The following is a 23,249-nucleotide window of genomic DNA, read 5'->3' on the forward strand; positions in this document are numbered from 1 at the left end:
TACTTTTAAGTATCTGAGTATCTTGTCTTTGAGTGACAAAACTGTTTTGTTGTAATGACAATAAAGTTGAATTGAATGCTTAAAATATTCTCATTATAATTAGCTGCTTTAATTAAATGTAAAACATTAAAAAAATGGACTTGAAATAGAGCGTTTTTGTAATTAACTCGTGACGTCACACCCTCGTCACACCTCCGTGTCCCGGGCGGTGACGTCACGTGGGGAGGGTTTCGGGAGGCTCAGGTCGGTCGGTCGGTGTGACACGGAGTGAGTTATCGGTCAGCATGAGGAGCGCGAGGACGCTGCGGCAGCTCGCGACTGTCCCCACGCGGAGTCTTCATCATGTCCATCAGCATCATCATCATCATCATCACCTGCATCAGGGGCGGTCAGCCGGGATCATAGGAGCTCCTTTCTCCGGGGGACAGGTGAGTGCACAGTGCAGAGAGCGTGTGTGTGTGTGTGTGTGTGTGTGTGTGTGTGTGTGTGTGTGTGTGTGTGTGTGTGTGTGTGTGTGTGTGTGTGTGTGTGTCATCATTTACATTGTTGTTTTTGTTTTTGTTGTTGTTGTTGTTGTTGTTTTTGTTGTGCTGCTGCAGCCTCGCGGGGGAGTGGAGAGAGGACCGGACCTGATCAGAGCTGCGGGTCTCCTGCAGAAACTGCAAGAGCAAGGTGAGTATTCAGGTCCAGTAAAAGTACTAATGCAACCATGTTAAATACTCCATTTAAAATCCTACTAAAGTGCAAGTACATAGTATTATTTCCCCGCTGCGGGACTAATAAAGGATTATCTTATCTTATCTTATATATTACAAAGTATATACTACTATCATCAGCTAATATTATATATTACAAAGTATATACTACTATCATCAGCTAATATTATATATTACAAAGTATATACTACTATCATCAGCTAATATTATATATTACAAATTATATACTACTATCATCATCTAATATTATATATTACAAATGATATACTACTATCATCAGCTAATATTATATATTACAAAAGCTAAAAAACAGCTAAATGTAGAGATAAGTATACTATGTTATATAGATAAAGATAAGATAAGATTATCTTTATCTAAATATAGAGATAAGTATACTATGTTATATGGATAAAGATAAAATAAGATTATCTTTATCTAAATATAGAGATAAGTATACTATGTTATATAGATAAAGATAAAGATAAGATAAGATTATCTTTATCTAAATGTAGAGATAAGTATACAATGTTATATGGATAAAGATAAAATAAGATTATCTTTATCTAAATATAGAGATAAGTATACTATGTTATATGGATAAAGATAAAATAAGATTATCTTTATCTAAATATAGAGATAAGTATAGTATGTTATATAGATGAAGATAAGATAAGATTATCTTTATCTAAATGTAGAGATAAGTATACTATTTTATAAAGATAAAGATAAAATAAGATTATCTTTATCTAAATGTGGAGATAAGTATACTATGTTATATAGATAAAGATAAGATAAGATTATCTTTATCTAAATGTAGAGATAAGTATACTATGTTATATATTATGTGTATATACTATATATTCATACTGCAGAGTCGATGTCTGCAGTACTTGTACTTCAAACACGTTAAAACATTTTGAATTTAAAGAAAATCAAAAAGATGAGACTGAGACTTCTGAGCTCTTCCCTGTAAAATAATAATGATTAATAGTTTAATAAACTAACTAATTTGTTGTTAAATATCAGCAGAGGAGTTTATTTTTAAACTGAAGTTTATTAGTCATTACAGAGCGAAGACAGTCGTGTCCCAAATCTGGGACACGACTGTCTCTAATCCCATGAGACTAACAGCTCAGAGCAGGAAGAGACTGTGTGTGTGTGTGTGTGTGTGTGTGTGTGTGTGTGTGTGTGTGTGTGTGTGTGTGTGTGTGTGTGTGTGTGTGTGTGTGTGTGTGTGCGTGGATCAAGGTCGGACTATTCTCCGTGATCTGCACACACACACACACACACATACACACAGAAATAGATCAGTGTGTGACGAACCGGATCAAGTCAAGCAGAATTTGCTAGTTTAAAACACACACAAGGTCTTTATTAAATTAAACTAAAATAAGTTATTTAATTAGTTAAACACAGGACGACTGTCAGACGTCCCAACTGAGGGACAACAAAGATTATGTCTCCTAATATTTCCTGTCAGAGTGGTATAATTGACAGATATCGGGTTAAACGCCAGTAGAAATACTATGAATGTTTAGACAAACTCCAGATCTCAGATCAGAAAAAACTCAAATGATTTACTCTGTTGTTTAGTTTGGACGACTCAATAACTCATATTTTCATGGACAGAATGAGACATCTGTGTGTGTGTGTGTGTGTGTGTGTGCGTGTGTGTTCATAAGTCACTATGACCTGCAGTTTGTTCTGCAGTAACCTGTTTACTTTGCATTGCAAAATGATTGCAAAATGAAAAGATTTCACACACACACACACACACACACACACACAGAGAGATGATCTACTGACTGTTAATGTTCACTCAGAGAGCATTCTGGGAAAAATCTACCTGTACTGACTCTTTGTCTTTTCTGGATCGAGCAGAAAGAAGAAGAATAAACCATAAAGAGGATATGAAACAAGTTTTTGTGTTTGTTTAATTAAACTTTGAGGTGTTGGTGTCTGCAGGCTGTGCAGTGAAGGATTATGGGAATGTGGTGTTTGAGGACGTGTTGGATGACGAGCCGGTCAGTGGGGTGAAATGCGTGCGGACGGTGGGCAGCGCCAACCAGAGGCTGTCTGAGGCAGTGCAGGCCGTGAAGAGGGACGGACTCACCTCAGTGATGCTGGGAGGAGACCACAGGTGAGTACTAATACTACTACTACTATAACTAGTACTGTGAAAACACTCTGTAAGAGTACTAATACCACAGTGTGAAGAGGGACGGACTCACCTCAGTGATGCTGGGAGGAGACCACAGGTGAGTTCAGTCTCAGTAGAGAGACACACCTGGAGACAAAGTATTACTACGTCCCACGTACTACAGTATGAGTACCGTAAATACCACTGTAATACCACACTGTAAAATGCTCTATGAGAGGACTAATAACACACTGTGTAAATATTCTATAAGAGTACCAATACCACATTGTAAAAATACTCTGTAAGAGTACTGGTACCACACTTAAAAAATACTACTAGCAAACTGTGAAAATACTCTGTAAGAGTACTACACAGTAGAAATTATCTATGAGTACCAATACCCCACTGGTAAAACACTCAGTTAAACGTGTGTTCAGTAACAACAGCATCACAGTCTGTTAATCATCAGCAGGACACACACACACACACACACACACACACACACACGCACACACAGGCACGCACGCGCACACACGCAGTTCAGTAGAAAAGTTTCTACTGAATCTTTTTTATACTTTTATACCTTTAATTCTTGAAAACATTGCCATTGTAACAAGTGAACTGATATAAAGGATATTTTCACATCATTAAACCTCAGATTAAAACCATTAAAACCAGATCTTTTACTTCTGTGAAAGTAGCAATATTAAAAAGTAAAAACACAAAAGTATTACCATACAAATATACTTAAAGTACAAAAAGTAATTTAAAAATATACAAATTCTGCAGAATAATGTTTGTTTTCTTCAATGTAGTAAAAGAACAACATTTCCTCTGAATTGTTGTGGAGTAAGGAAAAGGAAACACTCTAAAGTAGTACTAGTACTTCATAGAACCTTGAATCTGTACTGTCTCCTGTGTTCATCAGTCTGGCCATTGGCTCCATTCATGGTCACTCGGCGGCGGTGGGAGATCTGAGCGTCGTCTGGGTCGATGCCCACGCTGACATAAACACGCCCCTGAGCTCGTACACGGGAAACATCCACGGGCAGCCGATGTCCTACCTCCTCCACGAGCTGCAGTCGAAGGTCAGTTTATCAGGGACGTCCTGAGGGGGGCGCTAGAGGACAGATTCACAAATTGTCTTTACGTCCACGCGGCTGAAATATTTCTACGAAGGCCTGTCAAAAAAAAGGAGAAATATTCAGATAAAAAAAGCCGTAAATTTACCATTAATTACACGGGTATTCTCTGATATTATAAAGTCATAAATGTGAGAAAAAATAGTTGTTTGCATTGTTGTTTGCATTGTTGTTTGCATTGTTTCTGCACTGTTAGTACTGTTGCTGTTATAAGCGCTGTTTGCTTGTTAGCACTGTTTGCTCTTCAAAGCAAACTGTTATTGATCTGTGTGTCTCCAGATTCCCGTCCTGCCCAACTTCTCGTGGATCAAACCGTGTGTTTCGGCCAAAGATCTGGTCTACATCGGTCTGAGAGACGTGGATCCAGCAGAGCAGTAGGTCTTTATCTCCGGTCCCTGAGGAGCGTTTATCCACTTAGATAAAATAATCCTTTATTAGTCCCGCAGCGGGGAAATCTGCAGGATTACAGCAGCATAGGGTAAAGTGCACACAAGAGACATAGTAAAAGAAAGACAAGATAAAAATAAAATGCAATAAAAACAACTATTATAAATAAGCAATAACAAACAGTAATTGAAATATTATATGTACAGATAGAATAACTTCATCCTCCTCTCACAGAATATGTGTTTTTCCTAGAGAGCAGAATGTTTTCAGTGTTATCGCTGATGAACCAGTCAAAGAGCTGACGAGTCGTGTTTCACAGTTACATCCTGAAGCTTCTGGGTGTGAAGGTGTTCTCCATGTCGGAGGTGGATCAGCTCGGTGTCGCTAGAGTCATGGAGGAGACCTGCGACTACCTGTCTGCCAGGTAAGCTTTCATTCTTTACATCCACTATAAAAAAACCTGTTTACAGAGCTTTAACTCTTTTATGCGAAATCCTGCTTCTTCTTCTTCTTCTTCTTCTTCTTCTTCTTCTTCTTCTTCTTCTTCTTCTTTCTCTGTAGTCAGCTTTTACAGAATTAAATTAATCTGAATACAATTCAATAATAATAATAAAAATAATATTAATAAAAATACCAATAATACTAATAATAAATGTGTGTTTTTTGTATTACCTGTACAGCGTGAAGAAACCGATCCACCTGAGCTACGACATCGATGCCATCGACCCCTCGGTTGCCCCGGCAACGGGGACACCTGTAGTGGGAGGGCTGACCTACAGAGAGGGAGTCTACATCGCTGAACACCTCAGTCAGACAGGTGGGCTGCAGCAGCATAGCATAGCATAGCATAGCATAGCATAGCATAGCATAGCATTGCAACTGGAGACACATGCTGAATCTGCCCCACGTCCTGCAGGTTTGCTGTCGGCGGTGGACTTGGTGGAGGTGAATCCTCTGAGGGGTCAGACTGAAGAGGACGTCCGGTCCACCGTCAGCACGGCGGTGGATCTGCTGCTCGCATGCTTCGGACACCTCCGCGGTGGAAACCACCCGCCGGATTACCACCTGCCCGAGCCTTGACGAGGGACGACGCCGGCCTCTCCGACTGAAGTGATGGACACCTGCCTCTGATCACCTGTGAGAACTAACGGGACAATCAGAGATGAATAAACTCAGTGGAGTACACTCTCTGCAGTGCTTTAAACCAAAGAAACAAAGATGTTCCTGGGCAGAGGTCAACTTTAAAAACAAATCATGTTGTTCATTGATTAATCCAATGTATCAATTATCCTTTTGATTCATTATTTCGTCTGTAAACTGTCACAAGAGAGTAAACATTTTCATATTCTGTTGATATGAAGCATGAAATGTTTGTTAAATAAATAACAAGTAATTGATTGTCAATATTCAGTTTATAGGCTGATAGATTAACTAAATTTGATTCAACTGCCTCAAGTATAAATTCATCAAAATAAATTTAAAACAATGTTTTATATCGTGAAAATGTAATTAAACACATTTTAATCCAGTTTAATCAACATATTATTCCTAGTAGTCTGGTCAGTTCAATGTTTCTCTGTTTAAATCAGACACACACAGACACGAAACCCTGCCCTGATGCTCGTCTGGCCACAAACATATCAAATATATTCCCTCCTGTATATATATATATATATATATATATATACAGGAGGGAATATATTTGATATGTTTGTGATGCTAACATTACTAATAGGGCAAACAACAGCTAACAGTGCTACTTTTCCACAACTCTTTAAGGACCTGTAGTATACTGTCCATTATAACTTAAACAGAGGTGTGTAGTGTAAGTTATGGTTTAGGGACTTTTTAAAACATTACATCCAGTTTGTCTCCATATATCTCCAACGAGGAGTAAACGGCTTTGGTGCTACCACATGTGAACCGTCTATCAGTCCTTCTGTCCGTAGAAAATGGTTCCCCGACATTACTGATACAAAAAGAATATAACATGATTTTAACCAGAATCAAGAATTGACTCATAATCAAAAATGCTGTAATACGTGAAACTAAATACACACTTGAGTAATGTGTGTATAGTGATGAGAACAGAACAGAACCTTTATAGAAATATTTGACGTTCTACTTTCTGCAGAATGAGTTGTTGTAGAAGCAGGACCCTGCTCCGGATGTCCCGCTGGTAGCACTGGACACATTTACTGGCGGCTGTGGCACATGAGGTAGAGCGCTTGTCCCGTAACCACAAGGTTGGTGGTTTAAACCCCTCTACCAGCAACATGCCGAGGTGTCCTTGAGCAAGACACCTAACCCCAAGTTGCTCCCCGGGCGCTTCATTGCAGCCCACTGCTCCTCTGGGATGGTTTAAATGCAGAGAAATAATTTCCCCATTGTGGGACTAATAAAGGCTTAATTACTATTATTATTATTATTATTATACTGACCCCGTTATGAACTGGCACCTAGTGTGCCAAAAAAACAAACAAACGGATTAATATCCTTAAGGGCTTCTTTTGGCCCTGAGTCAAACAGGACTAATTCCTAACTTTTCTCTTCATAAAAGCCATCAGCTGGTTTTCTTGTGCCCAGTTTCAGGAACATTAGATCCTTTGTTAGATTACATGTTTAATGAGAATGAAATCAACTGATGTTCTGCTGTACGTTGGTCCTGAACTAATGCACCAGACAAATCTTCATGCTAATGGACTTCAGGATGTAGTTATGGTACCAATCCACTCCAACAGCAATGATGAACCCTGTTGGGGTTTGAAGCTAAACCATAGTACACCCGGGGGATTCGGTACTGAGGAGGCCGGGGAAATAACGTTACCCCAGATGTGTTTGAATGGCAGATATTACCGTTACAACCAGTTGCCTCCTGTCAGAGACGACAGCGACGGCTAACAGGATGTGAACTGCCTGAGTAGCCTCCCCAGTACACAAGAATCTAGATCTGTACTGGACAGGAATAGGGATCAGCTGGAGGAACGCAGTGGGTTTAAAGTGGACTGAACTGCAGACACCCTGTACATCGACCGGAGGAACCATCCCTTGTGACTATGAGGAGGATCTATCATGTACTGGCCAACAATACGATGCTCTCCGATTCATCACACACCTTCCTGAGCCCAAGTCTTAGTTGAACAGCTTTGGACCAATCAAAGGGGGTGTTGTGATCCAGACCTGCACCTTAAATTCTGGGAGGATCGACAAATCTTCTGCGATGCTTCTGAAACGAGGATCGTATAAGTTTCTTATCTGCTCAGCTATGTTATGACGAGATCCAGATGTTCCCCCAAATAGCTTCTATCCATTGCTGCTCCTGGAGCTATGACAGGCCCTAGCTGGGGCACAACAAGCTCAGCTACTTCAGAGGAAGTTGACCCTGAACCTTCAACCCCTCACCTTGTGGACTGATCCAACCACAGTTCTTAAGTGGCTTCTGTGGGAACAGGAGCATCAGAAATTCAAATCAGATGACAAATAATTCACTGGCTGACATTAGTCCACTGGGAAGAATCATCCAATCTGATAACATTCTTTCATCACTATGCAGATGACACTCCGAACTACCTGCCTCAATATTCAAAATTAGGTCAATGGAACTCTTTTACACTGTGTCCAAGACATTTCAGACCGGTTGGATCTTTATTTCCTTCAGATGAATGAGGACAAGATAGAGATCCTACGTGTTCCCCTTCACAACTAATTTAAAACTTCCTGGTTATTAACAAGGTCTGAGAAACTAGACCACTTCCCTCCTTTCCTTGCATCCTTAAGGGGCTGCTCACATGTCGCGTCTAAGAACATGGAAAACATCAGTGGAGTCGCTTTCATCTTTTTATCCGAGATGCTTGGGGGGGGGGGGGGGGGGGGGGTTCTGCTCTACTGTCGCGCCTTCCCTTACTAAGCAACCAAAACCTGTTAACGATAAAGTTGCAGTAATTTAACAGTAAGCCTCACTGACTAATCAAAGATAAAGGAAATTCCAGCAGCATAAATCGCTCACAGTAGCTTCACTCGTCATCTTCAGTCGGGCCTTTCAGCCGGTCTTTGTGACGTCGTTGCTTGTAAGGTGCTGCACTAAATTGATTCACTTCTCTTTAATTTATTTACACTAGACTGACTAACAGAATAACCGGATCAAGTCAAGCAGAATTTGCTAGTTTAAAACACACACAAGGTCTTTATTAAATTAAACTAAAATAAGTTATTTAATTAGTTAAACACAGGACGACTGTCAGACGTCCCAACTGAGGGACAACAAAGATTATGTCTCCTAATATTTCCTGTCAGAGTGGTATAATTGACAGATATCGGGTTAAACGCCAGTAGAAATACTATGAATGTTTAGACAAACTCCAGATCTCAGATCAGAAAAAACTCAAATGATTTACTCTATTGTTTAGTTTGGACGACTCAATAACTCATCTTTTCATGGACAGAATGAGACATCTGTGTGTGTGTGTGTGTGTGTGTGTGTGTGTGTTCATAAGTCACTATGACCTGCAGGTTGTTCTGCAGTAACCTGTTTACTTTGCATTGCAAAATGAAAAGATTTCCACACACACACACACACACACACACACACACACACACACACACACACACACACACACACACACACAGAGAGATGATCTACTGACTGTTAATGTTCACTCAGAGAGCATTCTGGGAAAAATCTACCTGTACTGACTCTTTGTCTTTTCTGGATCGAGCAGAAAGAAGAAGAATAAACCATAAAGAGGATATGAAAGAAGTTTTTGTGTTTGTTTAATTAAACTTTGAGGTGTTGGTGTCTGCAGGCTGTGCAGTGAAGGATTATGGGAATGTGGTGTTTGAGGACGTGTTGGATGACGAGCCGGTCAGTGGGGTGAAATGCGTGCGGACGGTGGGCAGCGCCAACCAGAGGCTGTCTGAGGCAGTGCAGGCCGTGAAGAGGGACGGACTCACCTCAGTGATGCTGGGAGGAGACCACAGGTGAGTACTAATACTACTACTACTATAACTAGTACTGTGAAAACACTCTGTAAGAGTACTAATACCACAGTGTGAAGAGGGACGGACTCACCTCAGTGATGCTGGGAGGAGACCACAGGTGAGTTCAGTCTCAGTAGAGAGACACACCTGGAGACAAAGTATTACTACATCCCACGTACTACAGTAGGAGTACTGTAAATACCACTGGAATACCACACTGTAAAATGCTCTATGAGAGGACTAATAACACACTGTGTAAATATTCTATAAGAGTACCAATACCACATTGTAAAAATACTCTGTAAGAGTACTGGTACCACACTTAAAAAATACTACTAGCAAACTGTGAAAATACTCTGTAAGAGTACTACACAGTAGAAATTATCTATGAGTACCAATACCCCACTGGTAAAACACTCAGTTAAACGTGTGTTCAGTAACAACAGCATCACAGTCTGTTAATCATCAGCAGGACACACACGCACACACACACCCCCCAGATCCAACAGTGTGATCGATCGATGAGTTCAGATTTTACTGAATGTTTCACAACTGAAGTTTTCCCCGTTAGGGTTAATTTATTCATAAAACAATAAGAAATATTATTGAGATTTAGATTTTATTTTATTTAGAGCTCACATGTTGAAATACAGAAACAGAAAAACAAATATTCACATCGAGGAAAAAGTAGCAATAATCAAATAAATAAATATTTCACATTAGTTCAGTAGAAAAGTTTCTACTGAATCTTTTTTATACTTTTATACCTTTAATTCTTGAAAACATTGCCATTGTAACAAGTGAACTGATATAAAGGATATTTTCACATCATTAAACCTCAGATTAAAAGCATTAAAACCAGATCTTTTACTTCTGTGAAAGTAGCAATATTAAAAAGTAAGGTGCTGCACTAAATTGATTCACTTCTCTTTAATTTATTTACACTAGACTAACAGAAAACAGATACGGTTACTGTCAGCTCTTATTGGTTGTTCATTGTCACATGACATCCAGTGCACTGCAGCGTTTCAACAGTTGAACTATTTTGTACCTCGGGACGCCATCATAAGAGTTTGATTGACAGTTGGTTCATCGCCATAACAAGATGTAATCACGGGCTGCTCTAAGGGTCGGGGAGCAGTCACAGTGCTTGGCCGTGCATTTCACTTCTGAATTTGAGTAACTTGGCATATAATGCACAAGATCACGTGACTTTCATAATAAAATAGTACAAAGAAGGTGAATTCATTTTTAAATGCTTTAAAAACAGGAGGTCTTTAAAATCTACATTTAAGTAAATATTTAGCAGCCAAATCTAATAGTTTACAGGATATTCAACCTTTGTTTCTTGATAATGCATTTAATACAGGACTTATTTCATTACAGGGTTTGTATAAAGGTAATAAAGTACTTCATGAATATGAGATATGCGTTAAGACAATAAGTACAGAAAATTACAATCCCTCCTCGTCATAGTGGAGGTTGGTTTATGGCGTTAAGCCGATTAAACTAGTTGTTTTCTTGATTCTTCAGTTAATTTTGTTTGTTCATCCCCTGGAGTTTCAGAGAATAGTTAAACAAACAGCATTTTGATCATAAACTCCTTCATGTTGTCTGGAGACGAAGAGAATATAAATAAATATCCAGGAAGACGTTGACGGCAAAAACAACTGATCAGTCAAGTGACTTTAATATTCTCTACTTCTGAATTTATTCAATAAAGGCATTTCCATTATCAATTCAGTGCAAGAAAACTCTTTTTGACACAAAGACAAAAATCACCTCAACTGAGCGTAAAAACATTTTTGTAATTGAGGAACTTTTATTGAATTTTGTTGTTTCCATACAGCTTTTCTGATGAAATACTTTTAAATGGAACAACACACATTTTTCTGTGTGCAGCAGAACGTTATACTTTTTTATTCTGACTAGAAACGTATTTTACATCTTGCAGACTGAACATCCTCGATTACATTCGTTAAAACAATCCTTTCTATCAAACAAACAAACAAACAAACAAACAAACAAACAAACAAACAAACAAACAGGAGTGCAACATATTACACGTTCTTTATAAGATAATAAAGTTGTGTTGTGTTTGAGGTGAAACAGATCTGAGGTCAGCGATGAAGGACAGCTGGACATCTTCCTCTCCATGACGACTGACGAAACAAACAACGAGGCTTCAGCAGGAAATAAAGATCAATAATCTCACTTTACTTTTTAAATGTGGCTCAATTTCTCATCTGTTCCACTTATTTATAGGTGGAATGCTTCTTAGAACATATACTTAAGAACTGTACTTCTACTTTACCTGAGTATACTTTATACTTCTACTACATCTCAGAGTAAATATTGTACTTTTTACTACATTTTCTGACAGCTTTAGTTACTTTACAGATTCAGATCAATACTCCGCTAATAAATGATGATGTATTATTATAGATTATGTAAAGTCAATAAAATGAGCTGCAAAATGAAAGTGATTAATGCATCAAAACTTATAATATATATTGTTCTTAATAATAAGTACTTTTACTTTTGGTACTTTAAATATATTTTGAAGTTGAATTTTGTACTTTTACGTACATTTTGAATGCAGGACTTTTACTTGTAACAGAGTATTTCTACACTGTGGTATAAGTACTTTTACGTGGAGGGAAGAAGGATTCTGATCTTTTACTTCCTGGTTGTGTTACCAGCAGTATTCTGGTTCCTGATTGGTTCACACAGTCTGTGATGCATTCATCAAAGATGGTGACATTTACAGTTCAGGTCATGTGACCCGACAACGCCACATTAAAAATATATCAGATTAAAAAGACGATCTTTAAAGAGAAGTTACTGAAACTAAACTGAGAAAATATTAGTGTAGTGGAAGTATAAAGTATCAGAACTTTGGAATATTTAAATAAAGTTCAAGTACCTGGAGTTTGTATTTGAGTAAATGTACTTAGTATCATCACAGCTCCGTTAAACTCCCAACAAGGAATAGATCAAAGCTTTAAAGGATGAAATGACGTCGTGACTGACGATGTTTCAAAAATATCTGCACTCGTGTTGCGTTCGTGTGACTTCTGTTAAAATTAAGATCAAAGGGGGAAACGTCAAACATGACCTTCAGTGAACTGCATGTGTTTAAAGACAAGATGAGTAGGAGGAAGAAGAAGAGGAGGAGGAGGAGGGGGAGGAAGAGGATGAGGGGGAAAAGGAAAGAGGGGGAAGAGGAGAAGGGGGAGGAGGAAGATGAGGAGGAGGAGAGGGAAGAGGAAGAGGGGGAAAAGGAGGGAGTAGGAAGAGAGGAGGAGGAGGTCATGGTTTAAATGTCATCTGTCTGTTGTTTGTCAGTGAATGACCTCAAGGCTGAAATAGCCTGAACACACACACACACACACACACACACACACACACACACACACACACACACACACACACACACACACACACACACACACACACACACACACACACACAGAGTGTTTGTGGATAAGGGAAGTGTAACCAGTCAGAGTGGGAGGAGGAGATCATGATGGTGCGATTCGTGGAAGCGTGTAAAAGGTCAGGTGACATAGTATCATAAGTAATACTATGTGTACTTTTACTTATTTTAATGCAGTACTTTTACCTGTAACAGACTATTGCTACACGGTGGTATTACTAATTTTACTTGTCCTTATAGGACAAAAATGTCCCCTTTGTAAAACTGCTGTTAATATTATTTTATAACGTTATTATTTTAAATAATCTGTAAAATGTAGTGTTGGTGATAAACTTGAATAAATCCAGTATTTTGAAGGAAATGTTTTCACACTAATATAAAATAGATATTAGAGATGAATTATGAGCTGTTTAACTTCCTCACACTAGCTCTAAACAGATTATAATACATCATTAAAACTAATAATGACTATATTTGTTTTAATCCATAAAGATCCAATATTTTGTTTCTTTATCATTTAAATTGTGAGTTTTTAATGAAGAAAAAACCCACTATAAATTATTATAACAAAGTAAAAGTATAACATTTAGTATTTTTGATGATTTACTGACTTCAGAGCGTTGAACTGATTTTTGGGACGATGACAAAAAAATATTCTGGATCCTTGTAGACCAGCTGCTATAATCAAACAACTAAAGGATCTGTATCTGACAGTATGGATCATCAATGGTCAATAATTAGTATCAGTATCCATTCGTTCTGTGCTGATCAGATCTGTGAGTTTTATGGTCCTCTAATCAGCTCCATAGAGACAAACATGAGAAAATGGGTCAATGTGGGGAAATAAAATAGTAAAAATTAAATGTTGAAGTCAGAGATCAATAATTAAAGTCTGATTATATTAATTACATTTTGGTTCAATCAATGGTTTTATTGGTTTTAATGGGTTTGATGGGGACATTTTTGTCCTTCAGGTCTGAGTGTCTGTATTTATTTATCTGCACAGTTTATTAGAGACGTATTATAGGAGCTGAAGTTCAACTAACAAAATAAAAGATGTATAAATATATTAATCCCAGTTGCATAAACAGCCAAAACAATAAAAAAATAGAAGATTAAAAATCCAAAATGTTCCTAGTGAGGCAGAAAGGTGACGGAGTGGGTTTTTTTCAATCAACATACAGGACTGAAGAAATTCATAAATAAAATATTTTAAAAGGTGGAAAGTACAAAAATAATACTTAAAAACAAATCACCTGTAGCTAAACTGTGTAGTTAATTATTTTACTCTTTAAATCAACTGATTTGTTCTGCATAATCAACCTGTAATGATCAATTGAAATCAGTTTTTGAAAGTGATTGAATGTTGATTGTGTTTATCGGTGGAACACACACACACACACACACACACACACACACACACACACACACACACACACACACACACACACACACACACACACACACACACACTTTAGATAAAAATAAATCACATGTTCAGCGACAGACTCAGCAGTTTAGAGGAGGAGGAGGAGGTCAGTCCGTCTCCTGGAGGCCACAGCGCCTCCTGAACTCCTGCCCTCGTTCATGGATCCATTTATTGGACACTGCAGACAGACAGAGAGATGAAGATGAGGATGACTGTTAGAGGTGAACGTCATGCTAACGTGCTAACGGATTCTGTGTCGTTGTGTTTTCTGGACCAGAGAAAAATGAAACTGATCCTCGTTGTTCTCTGTGAAGTTGAGCAGGAAGTGATGTAACGAAGCGTCGATGTGTTTAATGTGGAGAAAGCTCTGCACCAGACTCAAAAAACAGCCTTTTAAATGCTTCACAGCTGGTCAGCAGACAGTCATATGGTCACTGAGGACACAGTTTGACCTCATGTGCTCTGATGCATTCGTCATGCAGTGAACACACCTCCTGGAGAACCAGCTGTTAAAGTAATTAGAGAATAAGATAAGACCAAATTGAAATAGACTTTTAAAATGTACATTTTGAGAACAGAATTTGGTGATGGTAGAATGACTGTTTGTTAAATATGGTCACTGTATGTTAACAGGAAACCAGGGATGGACCTAGTTTTTCAGAATAAAATCCTAAGAAAGACGCTGTATTTTGACATGTAACTCAGGATGAGGCTGATTTTTCAGGATAAAAACCCCATAGAGTAACATCATAACAGCAAGATCAGGATAAGTCTTTTTTTTCAGATAAAATAACCCAACTGTCACTGTATGTTCACAGAAAACCAGGGATTAGCCTAGTCTTTTCAAAATAAAAGAATCATTTCACCTGCAGCTAGAAACTTTATTAAACATTTATGTGTGGGGGAATGGATGCATATTTTCACGTACATATTGTTTATACACCTGGTCTCAGGCGTCTTTGCCATAAGACTGTTGTTTATCAGATCAGATTCAAATTGTGTTGTTTAAATCCACTGTATGAATTCAGAATATTCACATATTAGCAAAAACAGTGGAATATTAGTGTGCATGTAAACACAGTCATTGTTCAGATAGTAGTGAACTCACCCCACTTGTTTCCGACCAGAACAGGACAGGCAGCGTGTCGGGTCCGGTAGTCTCCTTCTCCACTGGGATACAGATTGTACCAGAACACCGCCGTCCCCTGAAGACAGAGATAAATTGAATATTCTTAAGTTTTTCATTATTTCATGACTAAAGACAAAACAATTAATGAAGCCAAAAGTCGGTAAATTAATTGATAAGTAGAATAGTTAAAGTGAACTGAACCTTTTTGGGCCAAATAGCAGCTCCTACATCAGTGAAGACTGTGGCGCCCCCTGCCTGTACGTCACTCATCTGCAGGAGGAGACAGTTTATCACCAGGAGCTCAGCTTCAGACGCATTTAATACTCCTTAATTAATAATGATTAAATACTGATTAATCATGATTAAAACATAATTAATAATGATTAATTCATGTTTAAAGCATGCTTAAGCTTAAATTATGTTTAAGGTATGATAAAATAATGTTTAATAATGATTCAATCATGATTAATAGTGTTTAAATAATAAACTTATGTTTATTAGTGATTAAATACTGATTCAAAATGTCTAAATAATGTTTACATTTTGACTAAATAATGTTTAATAATGATTAAATAATGTTTACATTTTGATTAAATAATGTTTAATGATTAAATCATGATTAAATTACCTAATGATTAACTATGTTTAATAATGATTACATAATGTTTAATACTGATAACATAATGATTAATAATGTGTTATAATAATTAATAAGGATAAATGATGATTACTGACGTAAAGCAGCCAGGTGGCGATTCTGTTTCCTGTCCCCAACTCTTCAAAAGCATCTGGTTCGTCTTTCTAAAATAAAATCACACCAAAACAATGACACAGAAATAAACAGGAAGTAAACAACAGTGTTTATGTTTATAGAGAAGAATTATTGGCATCATGTTAATGCAGATAAAGACAGGGAAATAAACAGAGCGGCATCCAATGATCAGAGATGAAATAATCATTATTACTATTATTTACTTGTTAATCGAAAAAATAAAACCCCAGAGTGTCACGATGAGTCCAGAGTCAGATTATCAAATGAAACATTTATTTACCCGTCCAAAGTCAAAGTGAGGCTCGTACTGTCCTCCGACTCCGTAGTTAGCCACCTGCAGCCGCACAGGGACAAAAGAAAAACAACTTTATAGGAGACCAAGAACGTACAAGAACATTTTTAATACACGATTGAGTCACATAACATTCAAGTTTCCAAAAACAAGAGCACAACGCTCTTCACAAATTCAGCCCTTTCATTTTGCTCTCAAACTGCACCAGATTGGTGGATTTAACTTTAACATGTTCTTTCTTCCTCCCACCAAAGCCTGAATATTATGCAGCAGAATGAGACATTAGTGGACAGACACAAAGGTGCACACTCACTCACGACCGACCTCATCATGATCTCCTGGCGGAGATAGTAAACAGTGACTATGACCAGATCTCCTGGCGGAGATAGTAAACAGTGACTATGACCAGGTGAGAGTTACCTGCAGCTCCTCTGCAGTGGTGACGTCCAGACCGGTGATGTCCTCGATCCTCTGGTTGATCCGGTCCACCACCGGGTGTTCAAAAGCCCCGAGCCACGCACTAGGGGGGGAACAGGAGGGAGGAGACAGGAGGGAGGAGACAGGAGGGAGGAGACTGTCTCACTGTGTGTCAACACTCTTATAACATGACTGACGTTAATGCTGAAGAGTTATTGAGGAGGACGAATGGGGAAACAGGAGGAAGACAGAAGGAGATTAAGAGAAATATACAGAAATAGATGGAAATAAATGTTTCCTTTAAAGCTTCATAAATGAGGATTTATTATTAGTTTTAGTTATGCGTTTATAATAAGGTGGTGGCTGAGTTAACTACATTATGGTGTTATAAACCATTTATCAATAGTAAATAAAGTTTTACAGTGTGATTTATTAGAGGCCAGAGGAGGATTAAGTGTGAATAGATTTTCCTAATATGATTAATAATAATAAATGTTTTATTGATCTGGATTAGGTCCTCTCTCTTACCTCTTGGAGACTCTGTAATGGGCCGTGGTCAGTTTGCCTGTTTGAGGATCATGAACTGTCGCACGTCTGAGCTAGTTCACCAATCACAGTACAGAGCCAGGGAGAGAGAGAGACAGGGAGACAAGGAGAGAGAGAGAGAGAGAGACAAAGAGAGAGAGAGACAGGGAGAGAGGTAGAGAGAGAGACATGGGAAAGTGGGAGACAGAGCGACAGGGAGACAGAGAGAGAGAGATAGGGTGACAGGGCAAAGAGGGAGACAGAGAGACAGGGAGACAGGGAGAGAGCGAGAGAGAGAGAGATACAGGGAGAGAGAGGGAGACAGGAAGACAGGGGGAGAGAGGGAGACAGGGAGAGAAAGGGAGACAGGGAGACAGGGAGAGAGAGAGACAGGGGAAGAGAGAGACGGCGAGAGAGACAGTGAGAGAGAGAGAGACAGACAGGGAGACAGGGAGAGAGAGAGACAGGGGGAGAAAGGGAGACAGAGAGAGACAGGGAGAGAGAGGGACAGGAAGAGAGACAGAGAGACAGACAGAGACAGACAGAGACAGAGACAGACAGACAGACAGACAGGTCACTAGCTGACACAGATAAACTATATTTACCTTCTAACAGAAAGACTCAGATCCTTTAAAAGTACTAAAACCATAAAATACTGCAATAAGTCCTGAACATTAATTAGTAAAGGAACTAAAGCTGTCACATACGTGAAGTATAGAAGTATAAAGTATAAAGTCTCTAAAGACTCGAGTTTACATTTGAGCTACTTGTACTTTACATAAGTGCAGAAACAGAGTGTGTGGGGGGGGGGGGGGACACAGAAGGGAGAGGGACAGCCATCTCCCTGCAGACCTCCCTTACCTCCCTTACCTCTTACTGATGCGGTAGTGGGCCGTCTCCAGAACACCGGTTACCGGGTTAGAGATGGTGGCTCGACGCAGCTGTGGAGCCAATCGGTCAGTTACAGGGGGACACACTCCGACTCCCCCACAGTGGGTGAGTTACTTTACTCCCCACAAAATAATATAGATAACTACCGACAGTTACAGGGGGACACACTCCGACTCCCCCACAGTGGGGGAGTTACTTTACTCCCCACAAAATAATATAGATAACTACCGACAGTTACAGGGGGACACACACCGACTCCCCCACAGTGGGGGAGTTACTTTACTCCCCACAAAATAATATAGATAACTACTGTTTTTATTTTATAAATCTGTACATTTAAACACATTCACACAGTCAGTTATTTATTACCAGCTGTTGTTCCTTCATTTGTCGGTTTAAACTTTGATACTTTCAGTCTGATTTATGTGTAAAACTTCTTTATATTCATCTGATGTTATAGTTTCCCCTTTGTTTTTAAAATGCTAAGCTGACTTGTCCATGTTTGTGATTGGTCAGATGCAGTAAACCCTGCCCCCTTTATGTGAATGTCTAACATTCAGATTTTGTCTTTAGATGGATCTGGTGGTTAGGGTTAGTTAAACCAGATAACCAGGAGATAACCTGGGTTTCATGAACTCACTTCTTAGTACAGGTCCCAGGTGATACTGTTTTTATATGTTACATTTGAGCAGATAAACAAAAATCTATGTCCCTCTTGGAGGTCACCTGGAGGTCAACGCCCCCACAGCAGACGTGTGAACTCACCCTGGGTTTGGCCAGCTCCTTCACCTTCTCTATCTCTGCGTCCGACACGATGTCGTGGTACCGGACGATGCGGGGCCGGTCCCACTCGTCCTCCTGCTTCACCGGACCGATCACGTATTTGGGGTGGCGGTTGTTGTCGTGGTAACGGCAGAAGAGGCGGCTTTGCCTGCGAGGAGTCTGACAGTAGAAAAGGATGCATCAGGATGAGGTGGATGAAGACAAACGAGTGAGTATTCTTTGTCTGCGTCTCCTCACCATCCTCAGGCCCTCGCCGCGACACAGCTGCTCGTACTTCTTCCTCTCTGGCAGGTAATCGGCGGGGCGACCCCGGTTCTCCCTCCTCTGCCTTCCCTCCTCCCCCTTCTCCTCCTCCATGTCCTTCTGCTTCTCCAGCTGATACTCAAAGTACTTCAGGTTCCCCTTGGCTCTCTGGTGTGTCGGGTCTAACCAGGAGAGTCAGAATCCAGCTCAGTGACACATGAATGAAGATGTAAACGGTGTTTGAGTGTCTCTGTGTGTCATGTGACTAACCGAGCTCCAGCAGCCTCCGGGTGAAGCCCAGCGCCCGCTCCAGCTCCCCCCGCTGGTAGACGGAGTAGCTCAGGTAGTCCAGGATGGTGGCGGCATCCACGGTGACAGACGTCTCGCCCTCGTCCAGCTGCTTCAGGGCCTGAACCATCCACAGCTCTGTGTGGTAGTAGTCCGCCTCCGAGTACGCCACCTTCCCGAGGTCGTAGCAGTCCTCCACGGTGAGAGTGCTGCGTTGGGAGGCGTCAGAGGACGAGCCTGGGACGGGGGAGGAGGGGACGGGGGACAAGACGTCTTTAGCTCACATTTTATTCTACATGTCTCTTCAACCAGATTCTGTAAAAAACATTAAATTCTGAGCTCCTCAGAGCAACTATGAAGCCATGATTGATTCATCTGAGACCAACAGTCATTAAACTGAACTTCAGGCTGTTGAACACAGAGCAGAGAGGAGAGGAGAGGATGGAGAAATAGTTCAATATTTATATTCTTCGTCCATTTTATTCTCTAACATTGCGAACACTTGTAAACACGTGGAAAAATGGTGGGAATATAGATTCCATTGTTTTTCCATTTTTTTCTGTTTCTATAAAAGGTGCAGAACTTTTATTTAGAAATATAAATCAACAGATAGAAAATTATGACAGGAATGAAGGGTTAAATTATAATACAGACTTTTTCTTTGTAAATTTCTGTCTATATTCTTTAAATCGTTTGTGGTCACAGTGGTGGTGCTCTGGTTCCTGAGGATACCTGGCAGCACTCCGGTGGAGATGGTGTTGGTGTCCAGCTTGTAGGTGTCCAGCAGCCTCATCAGAGCTTTGGCGGCTCCGGTCTGGTCGTCGTCGTTGGGGAAGTGCTGCCTCTGGATAGTGAGGTTAGAGATGAACACTGTAAAAAAAATAATTAAAAAAAATCACCACACAAGAAGAACAATCGGTAGTCTGTGGCGTGGACGCGGTGGACATTGATAATGATTAATGATTTGTGTGTTACCATCAGACATGTCAGTGAGCACCAGGCTCTCGAGCTCCCCCCACTCCGTGTTCAGTCTCTTCATCAGCTTGAAGGCGTTCACCGGGTGTCCCAGGAAACCCTCGGGGTCCTGGGTAGCCGCCGCCGAGAGGACGTCCAGTCTGTCCGCCCATCTGATGACAAACACACATACAGGATACATCGGGTCTTTAACCTTCAGACACAGAGGACTTTTCTCAGGTCAGATAGTGTTTCAGTCTGTGACCAACTACCAGGGAGACGACTACTCAGACTCAACCCTCGTCCTGAGACACAGGCTACATCCACACTACTACGTTTCCATTTTAAACCCACATGTTTTGCTACGTTTACGTCTAGCGTACAAACTACCCCAGAGTTTTTAACCTCCAAAAACAGAGGGGTTTGAAAACACTTCCGAAGCTGCGTAGGTTTGGAAACTTCGGACTATTAGCGTGGACGGACAGAACCGGAGAACTTTAAAATTGATGACGTAGACAAACGTGTTTGCTACTTGATTGAGTCTCATCAGTCATGACGTATCCTTCCCTGATTCGTCATGCTGCCGGAAGTAGCGTTGGAACTACGTTGGAAAAATAAAACTTTGTAAACAAAATTTGTATGTTCGAGTTTATAGAGGAAGATTTCCCCTGCCCCTGAACAGACGTAAAACACGTTTGTCTTGTTTACGTTCTAAGCTAGGCTAAAAACTAGCAGAGTTTTGGTGAGAGCGTCTGAGCTTGAGCAGCCTTCACAGTCATTGAGAATCAGAACTTCGCGCTATGTTGCACACTTTAGAACCGTGATACAACATTCATCTTCACTGTAACCTAAACAAACAAAGAAAGACCCTTTTACCTCTTAACCTGCTCCAGTTTGCTCTCCTCTGCTCTGATGTAGTCCTTCAGGGAGGTGACCAGGTCCTTCTCTGTGAACAGCAGGTCGTTCATGTGACCTGGAAACATACAGTTTGATCATTTAGTCAATATTATTGTTAAAAATGAGAGAACGAGAGACGTAGCAGCATAAAACAAAAGTCACGTTCATCGAGTGCGGATGTTGTTGATGTTGAGAAACCAAGTAGGATCATTTAGATTTGATATAAAAATAGATAAAGTAAAAGTATAACATTTATATTTTTTTATGGTTTAATGACTTCAGAGGGTTGACATTATTTTTGGGAAGTTGACAAAATAAAAATTGTCAGGATTCTTGTAGACCAGCTGCTATAATCAAACAACAAAGTGATCTGGATCTGCAGATATGGATCATCAATGATCAAGAATTAGTATTGATGGGAAAAAAATGTGATCAGAGATCTACATGTTATATTTGCTCCCTTTGTTGTTGGTTGTACATTTGGTTGATGTAAGAAGAAGAGGACCGAGACGTACTAATGAACAGGAGGGAAACAAACCGACGATGAACTCACCGATGGAGGTGAAGAAGTCATTGTGAGCCGAGGAGGAGGAGGAGGTGAGGAGGAAGATGTGGATCAACAACCAGCAGAGAGCCATGAAGCCTACAGAGAAACCAGACACACATCATCATTTAAATCATCATTCTGTCAGATTTATTTAAGAGGCAAACATGTAATTTATTAAAATAGGTTAATAGAAAAATAAGTTATCAAATAGTTTTGTCCTTATAAATGGTGAAACAATCAATCTGCTAGATCTTAAACCATTCTTCTAATCAATGACACACAAATAAATATATACATATATATATAAAAAAGAATATAAATAAAAATACATATATAAATACGTATATAAAAATACATATATAAATATATATAAAATATAAATAAAAAATATAAATATATATAAAAAATATAAATGTATATAAAAAATACATAAATATATATAAGAAATATTAGAAATATAAATATAAAAATATATATATATAAAAAATATAAATATACATTTAAGTATATAAAAAATATAAATATATATATAAAAAATATAAATGTATATAAAAATACATAAATATATATAAAAAGATACATACATATTAAAAATATAAATATATAAAACAAATATATTAAAATATATCCAAGTATATAAAAAAATATATTAAAAATATAATTAAAAAATACAACAACAAAAAAAAAAAAATATATATATATATATATAAATACTGAAATAAATATCAATATATACCCGTCCTCTGGTCCAGTGCATTTAAACGTACCGTTGACCAGAGTTAACCTACATTACTGGAAAACTAAAACGGGTCAGTGCAGCCGTTCAACTGGTCCCAGTATAAACACAGCGACCTGAACTGGGAGGTCCACTCCTGCTGGTTTAAACTGGAAGTTTAAGTTTTACTGAGAGTTTCATGGGACACAACGAAGACATGACAGAGGAGGACATTTACCGTGTGCACCTCTGAAAAGACCCTCTTCGGTTTGAGTCCATAAAAACACCCAAAAACTGCTTCTTAATGCTGCTTCAAAGTTAAGCTAGCAGCAAGAAACACACAACTCCTTCTTCTTCTTCTTCTTCTGCTTATTCTCAGCCTGCTCCGCTTCTTCTTCTTCTTCTTCCAAAATGGCGGCTGAAGGGCGATCTGGCGCCACCTGGTGGACGGAGTCATGACCCAGGAGTTTAAAGATGGGAGGATCTACAGTTCCTCCTAGTTTACAATTATCTTTAAAATAACGTTAAACACCACAAAAAATATTTAATTAGCAAAAAAGTGTTGA

General features: G+C 39.2%; 2 protein-coding genes across 2 annotated transcripts; one reads left to right on the forward strand and one right to left on the reverse strand.

Moving 5' to 3' along the window:
• Positions 1-246: 246 nt before the first annotated feature.
• On the forward strand, positions 247-5,906 carry arg1 (arginase 1). Its single transcript, XM_054598663.1, has 8 exons — positions 247-428; positions 600-672; positions 2,682-2,856; positions 3,785-3,944; positions 4,278-4,372; positions 4,705-4,809; positions 5,066-5,202; positions 5,302-5,906. The coding sequence occupies exons 1-8, from the start codon at positions 285-287 to the stop codon at positions 5,463-5,465; spliced, it is 1,053 nt and encodes a 350-aa protein (XP_054454638.1). The 5' UTR covers positions 247-284; the 3' UTR covers positions 5,466-5,906.
• A 4,940-nt stretch (positions 5,907-10,846) lies between these two features.
• On the reverse strand, positions 10,847-23,040 carry p4ha1a (prolyl 4-hydroxylase, alpha polypeptide I a). The gene is made up of 16 exons (XM_054598654.1): positions 22,922-23,040; positions 21,975-22,064; positions 21,401-21,497; positions 20,546-20,697; positions 20,303-20,440; positions 19,553-19,807; positions 19,277-19,464; positions 19,022-19,198; positions 18,236-18,306; positions 16,844-16,943; positions 16,412-16,465; positions 16,095-16,160; positions 15,561-15,629; positions 15,339-15,435; positions 14,295-14,408; positions 10,847-11,524 (listed from the first exon to the last, which is right to left on the reverse strand). The coding sequence occupies exons 2-15, from the start codon at positions 22,057-22,059 to the stop codon at positions 14,338-14,340; spliced, it is 1,620 nt and encodes a 539-aa protein (XP_054454629.1). The 5' UTR covers positions 22,060-22,064; positions 22,922-23,040; the 3' UTR covers positions 10,847-11,524; positions 14,295-14,337.
• Positions 23,041-23,249: the final 209 nt, after the last annotated feature.

The sequence above is a fragment of the Anoplopoma fimbria genome, chromosome 5 (assembly GCF_027596085.1).
Source record: "Anoplopoma fimbria isolate UVic2021 breed Golden Eagle Sablefish chromosome 5, Afim_UVic_2022, whole genome shotgun sequence".
Lineage (NCBI taxonomy): Eukaryota > Metazoa > Chordata > Actinopteri > Perciformes > Anoplopomatidae > Anoplopoma > Anoplopoma fimbria.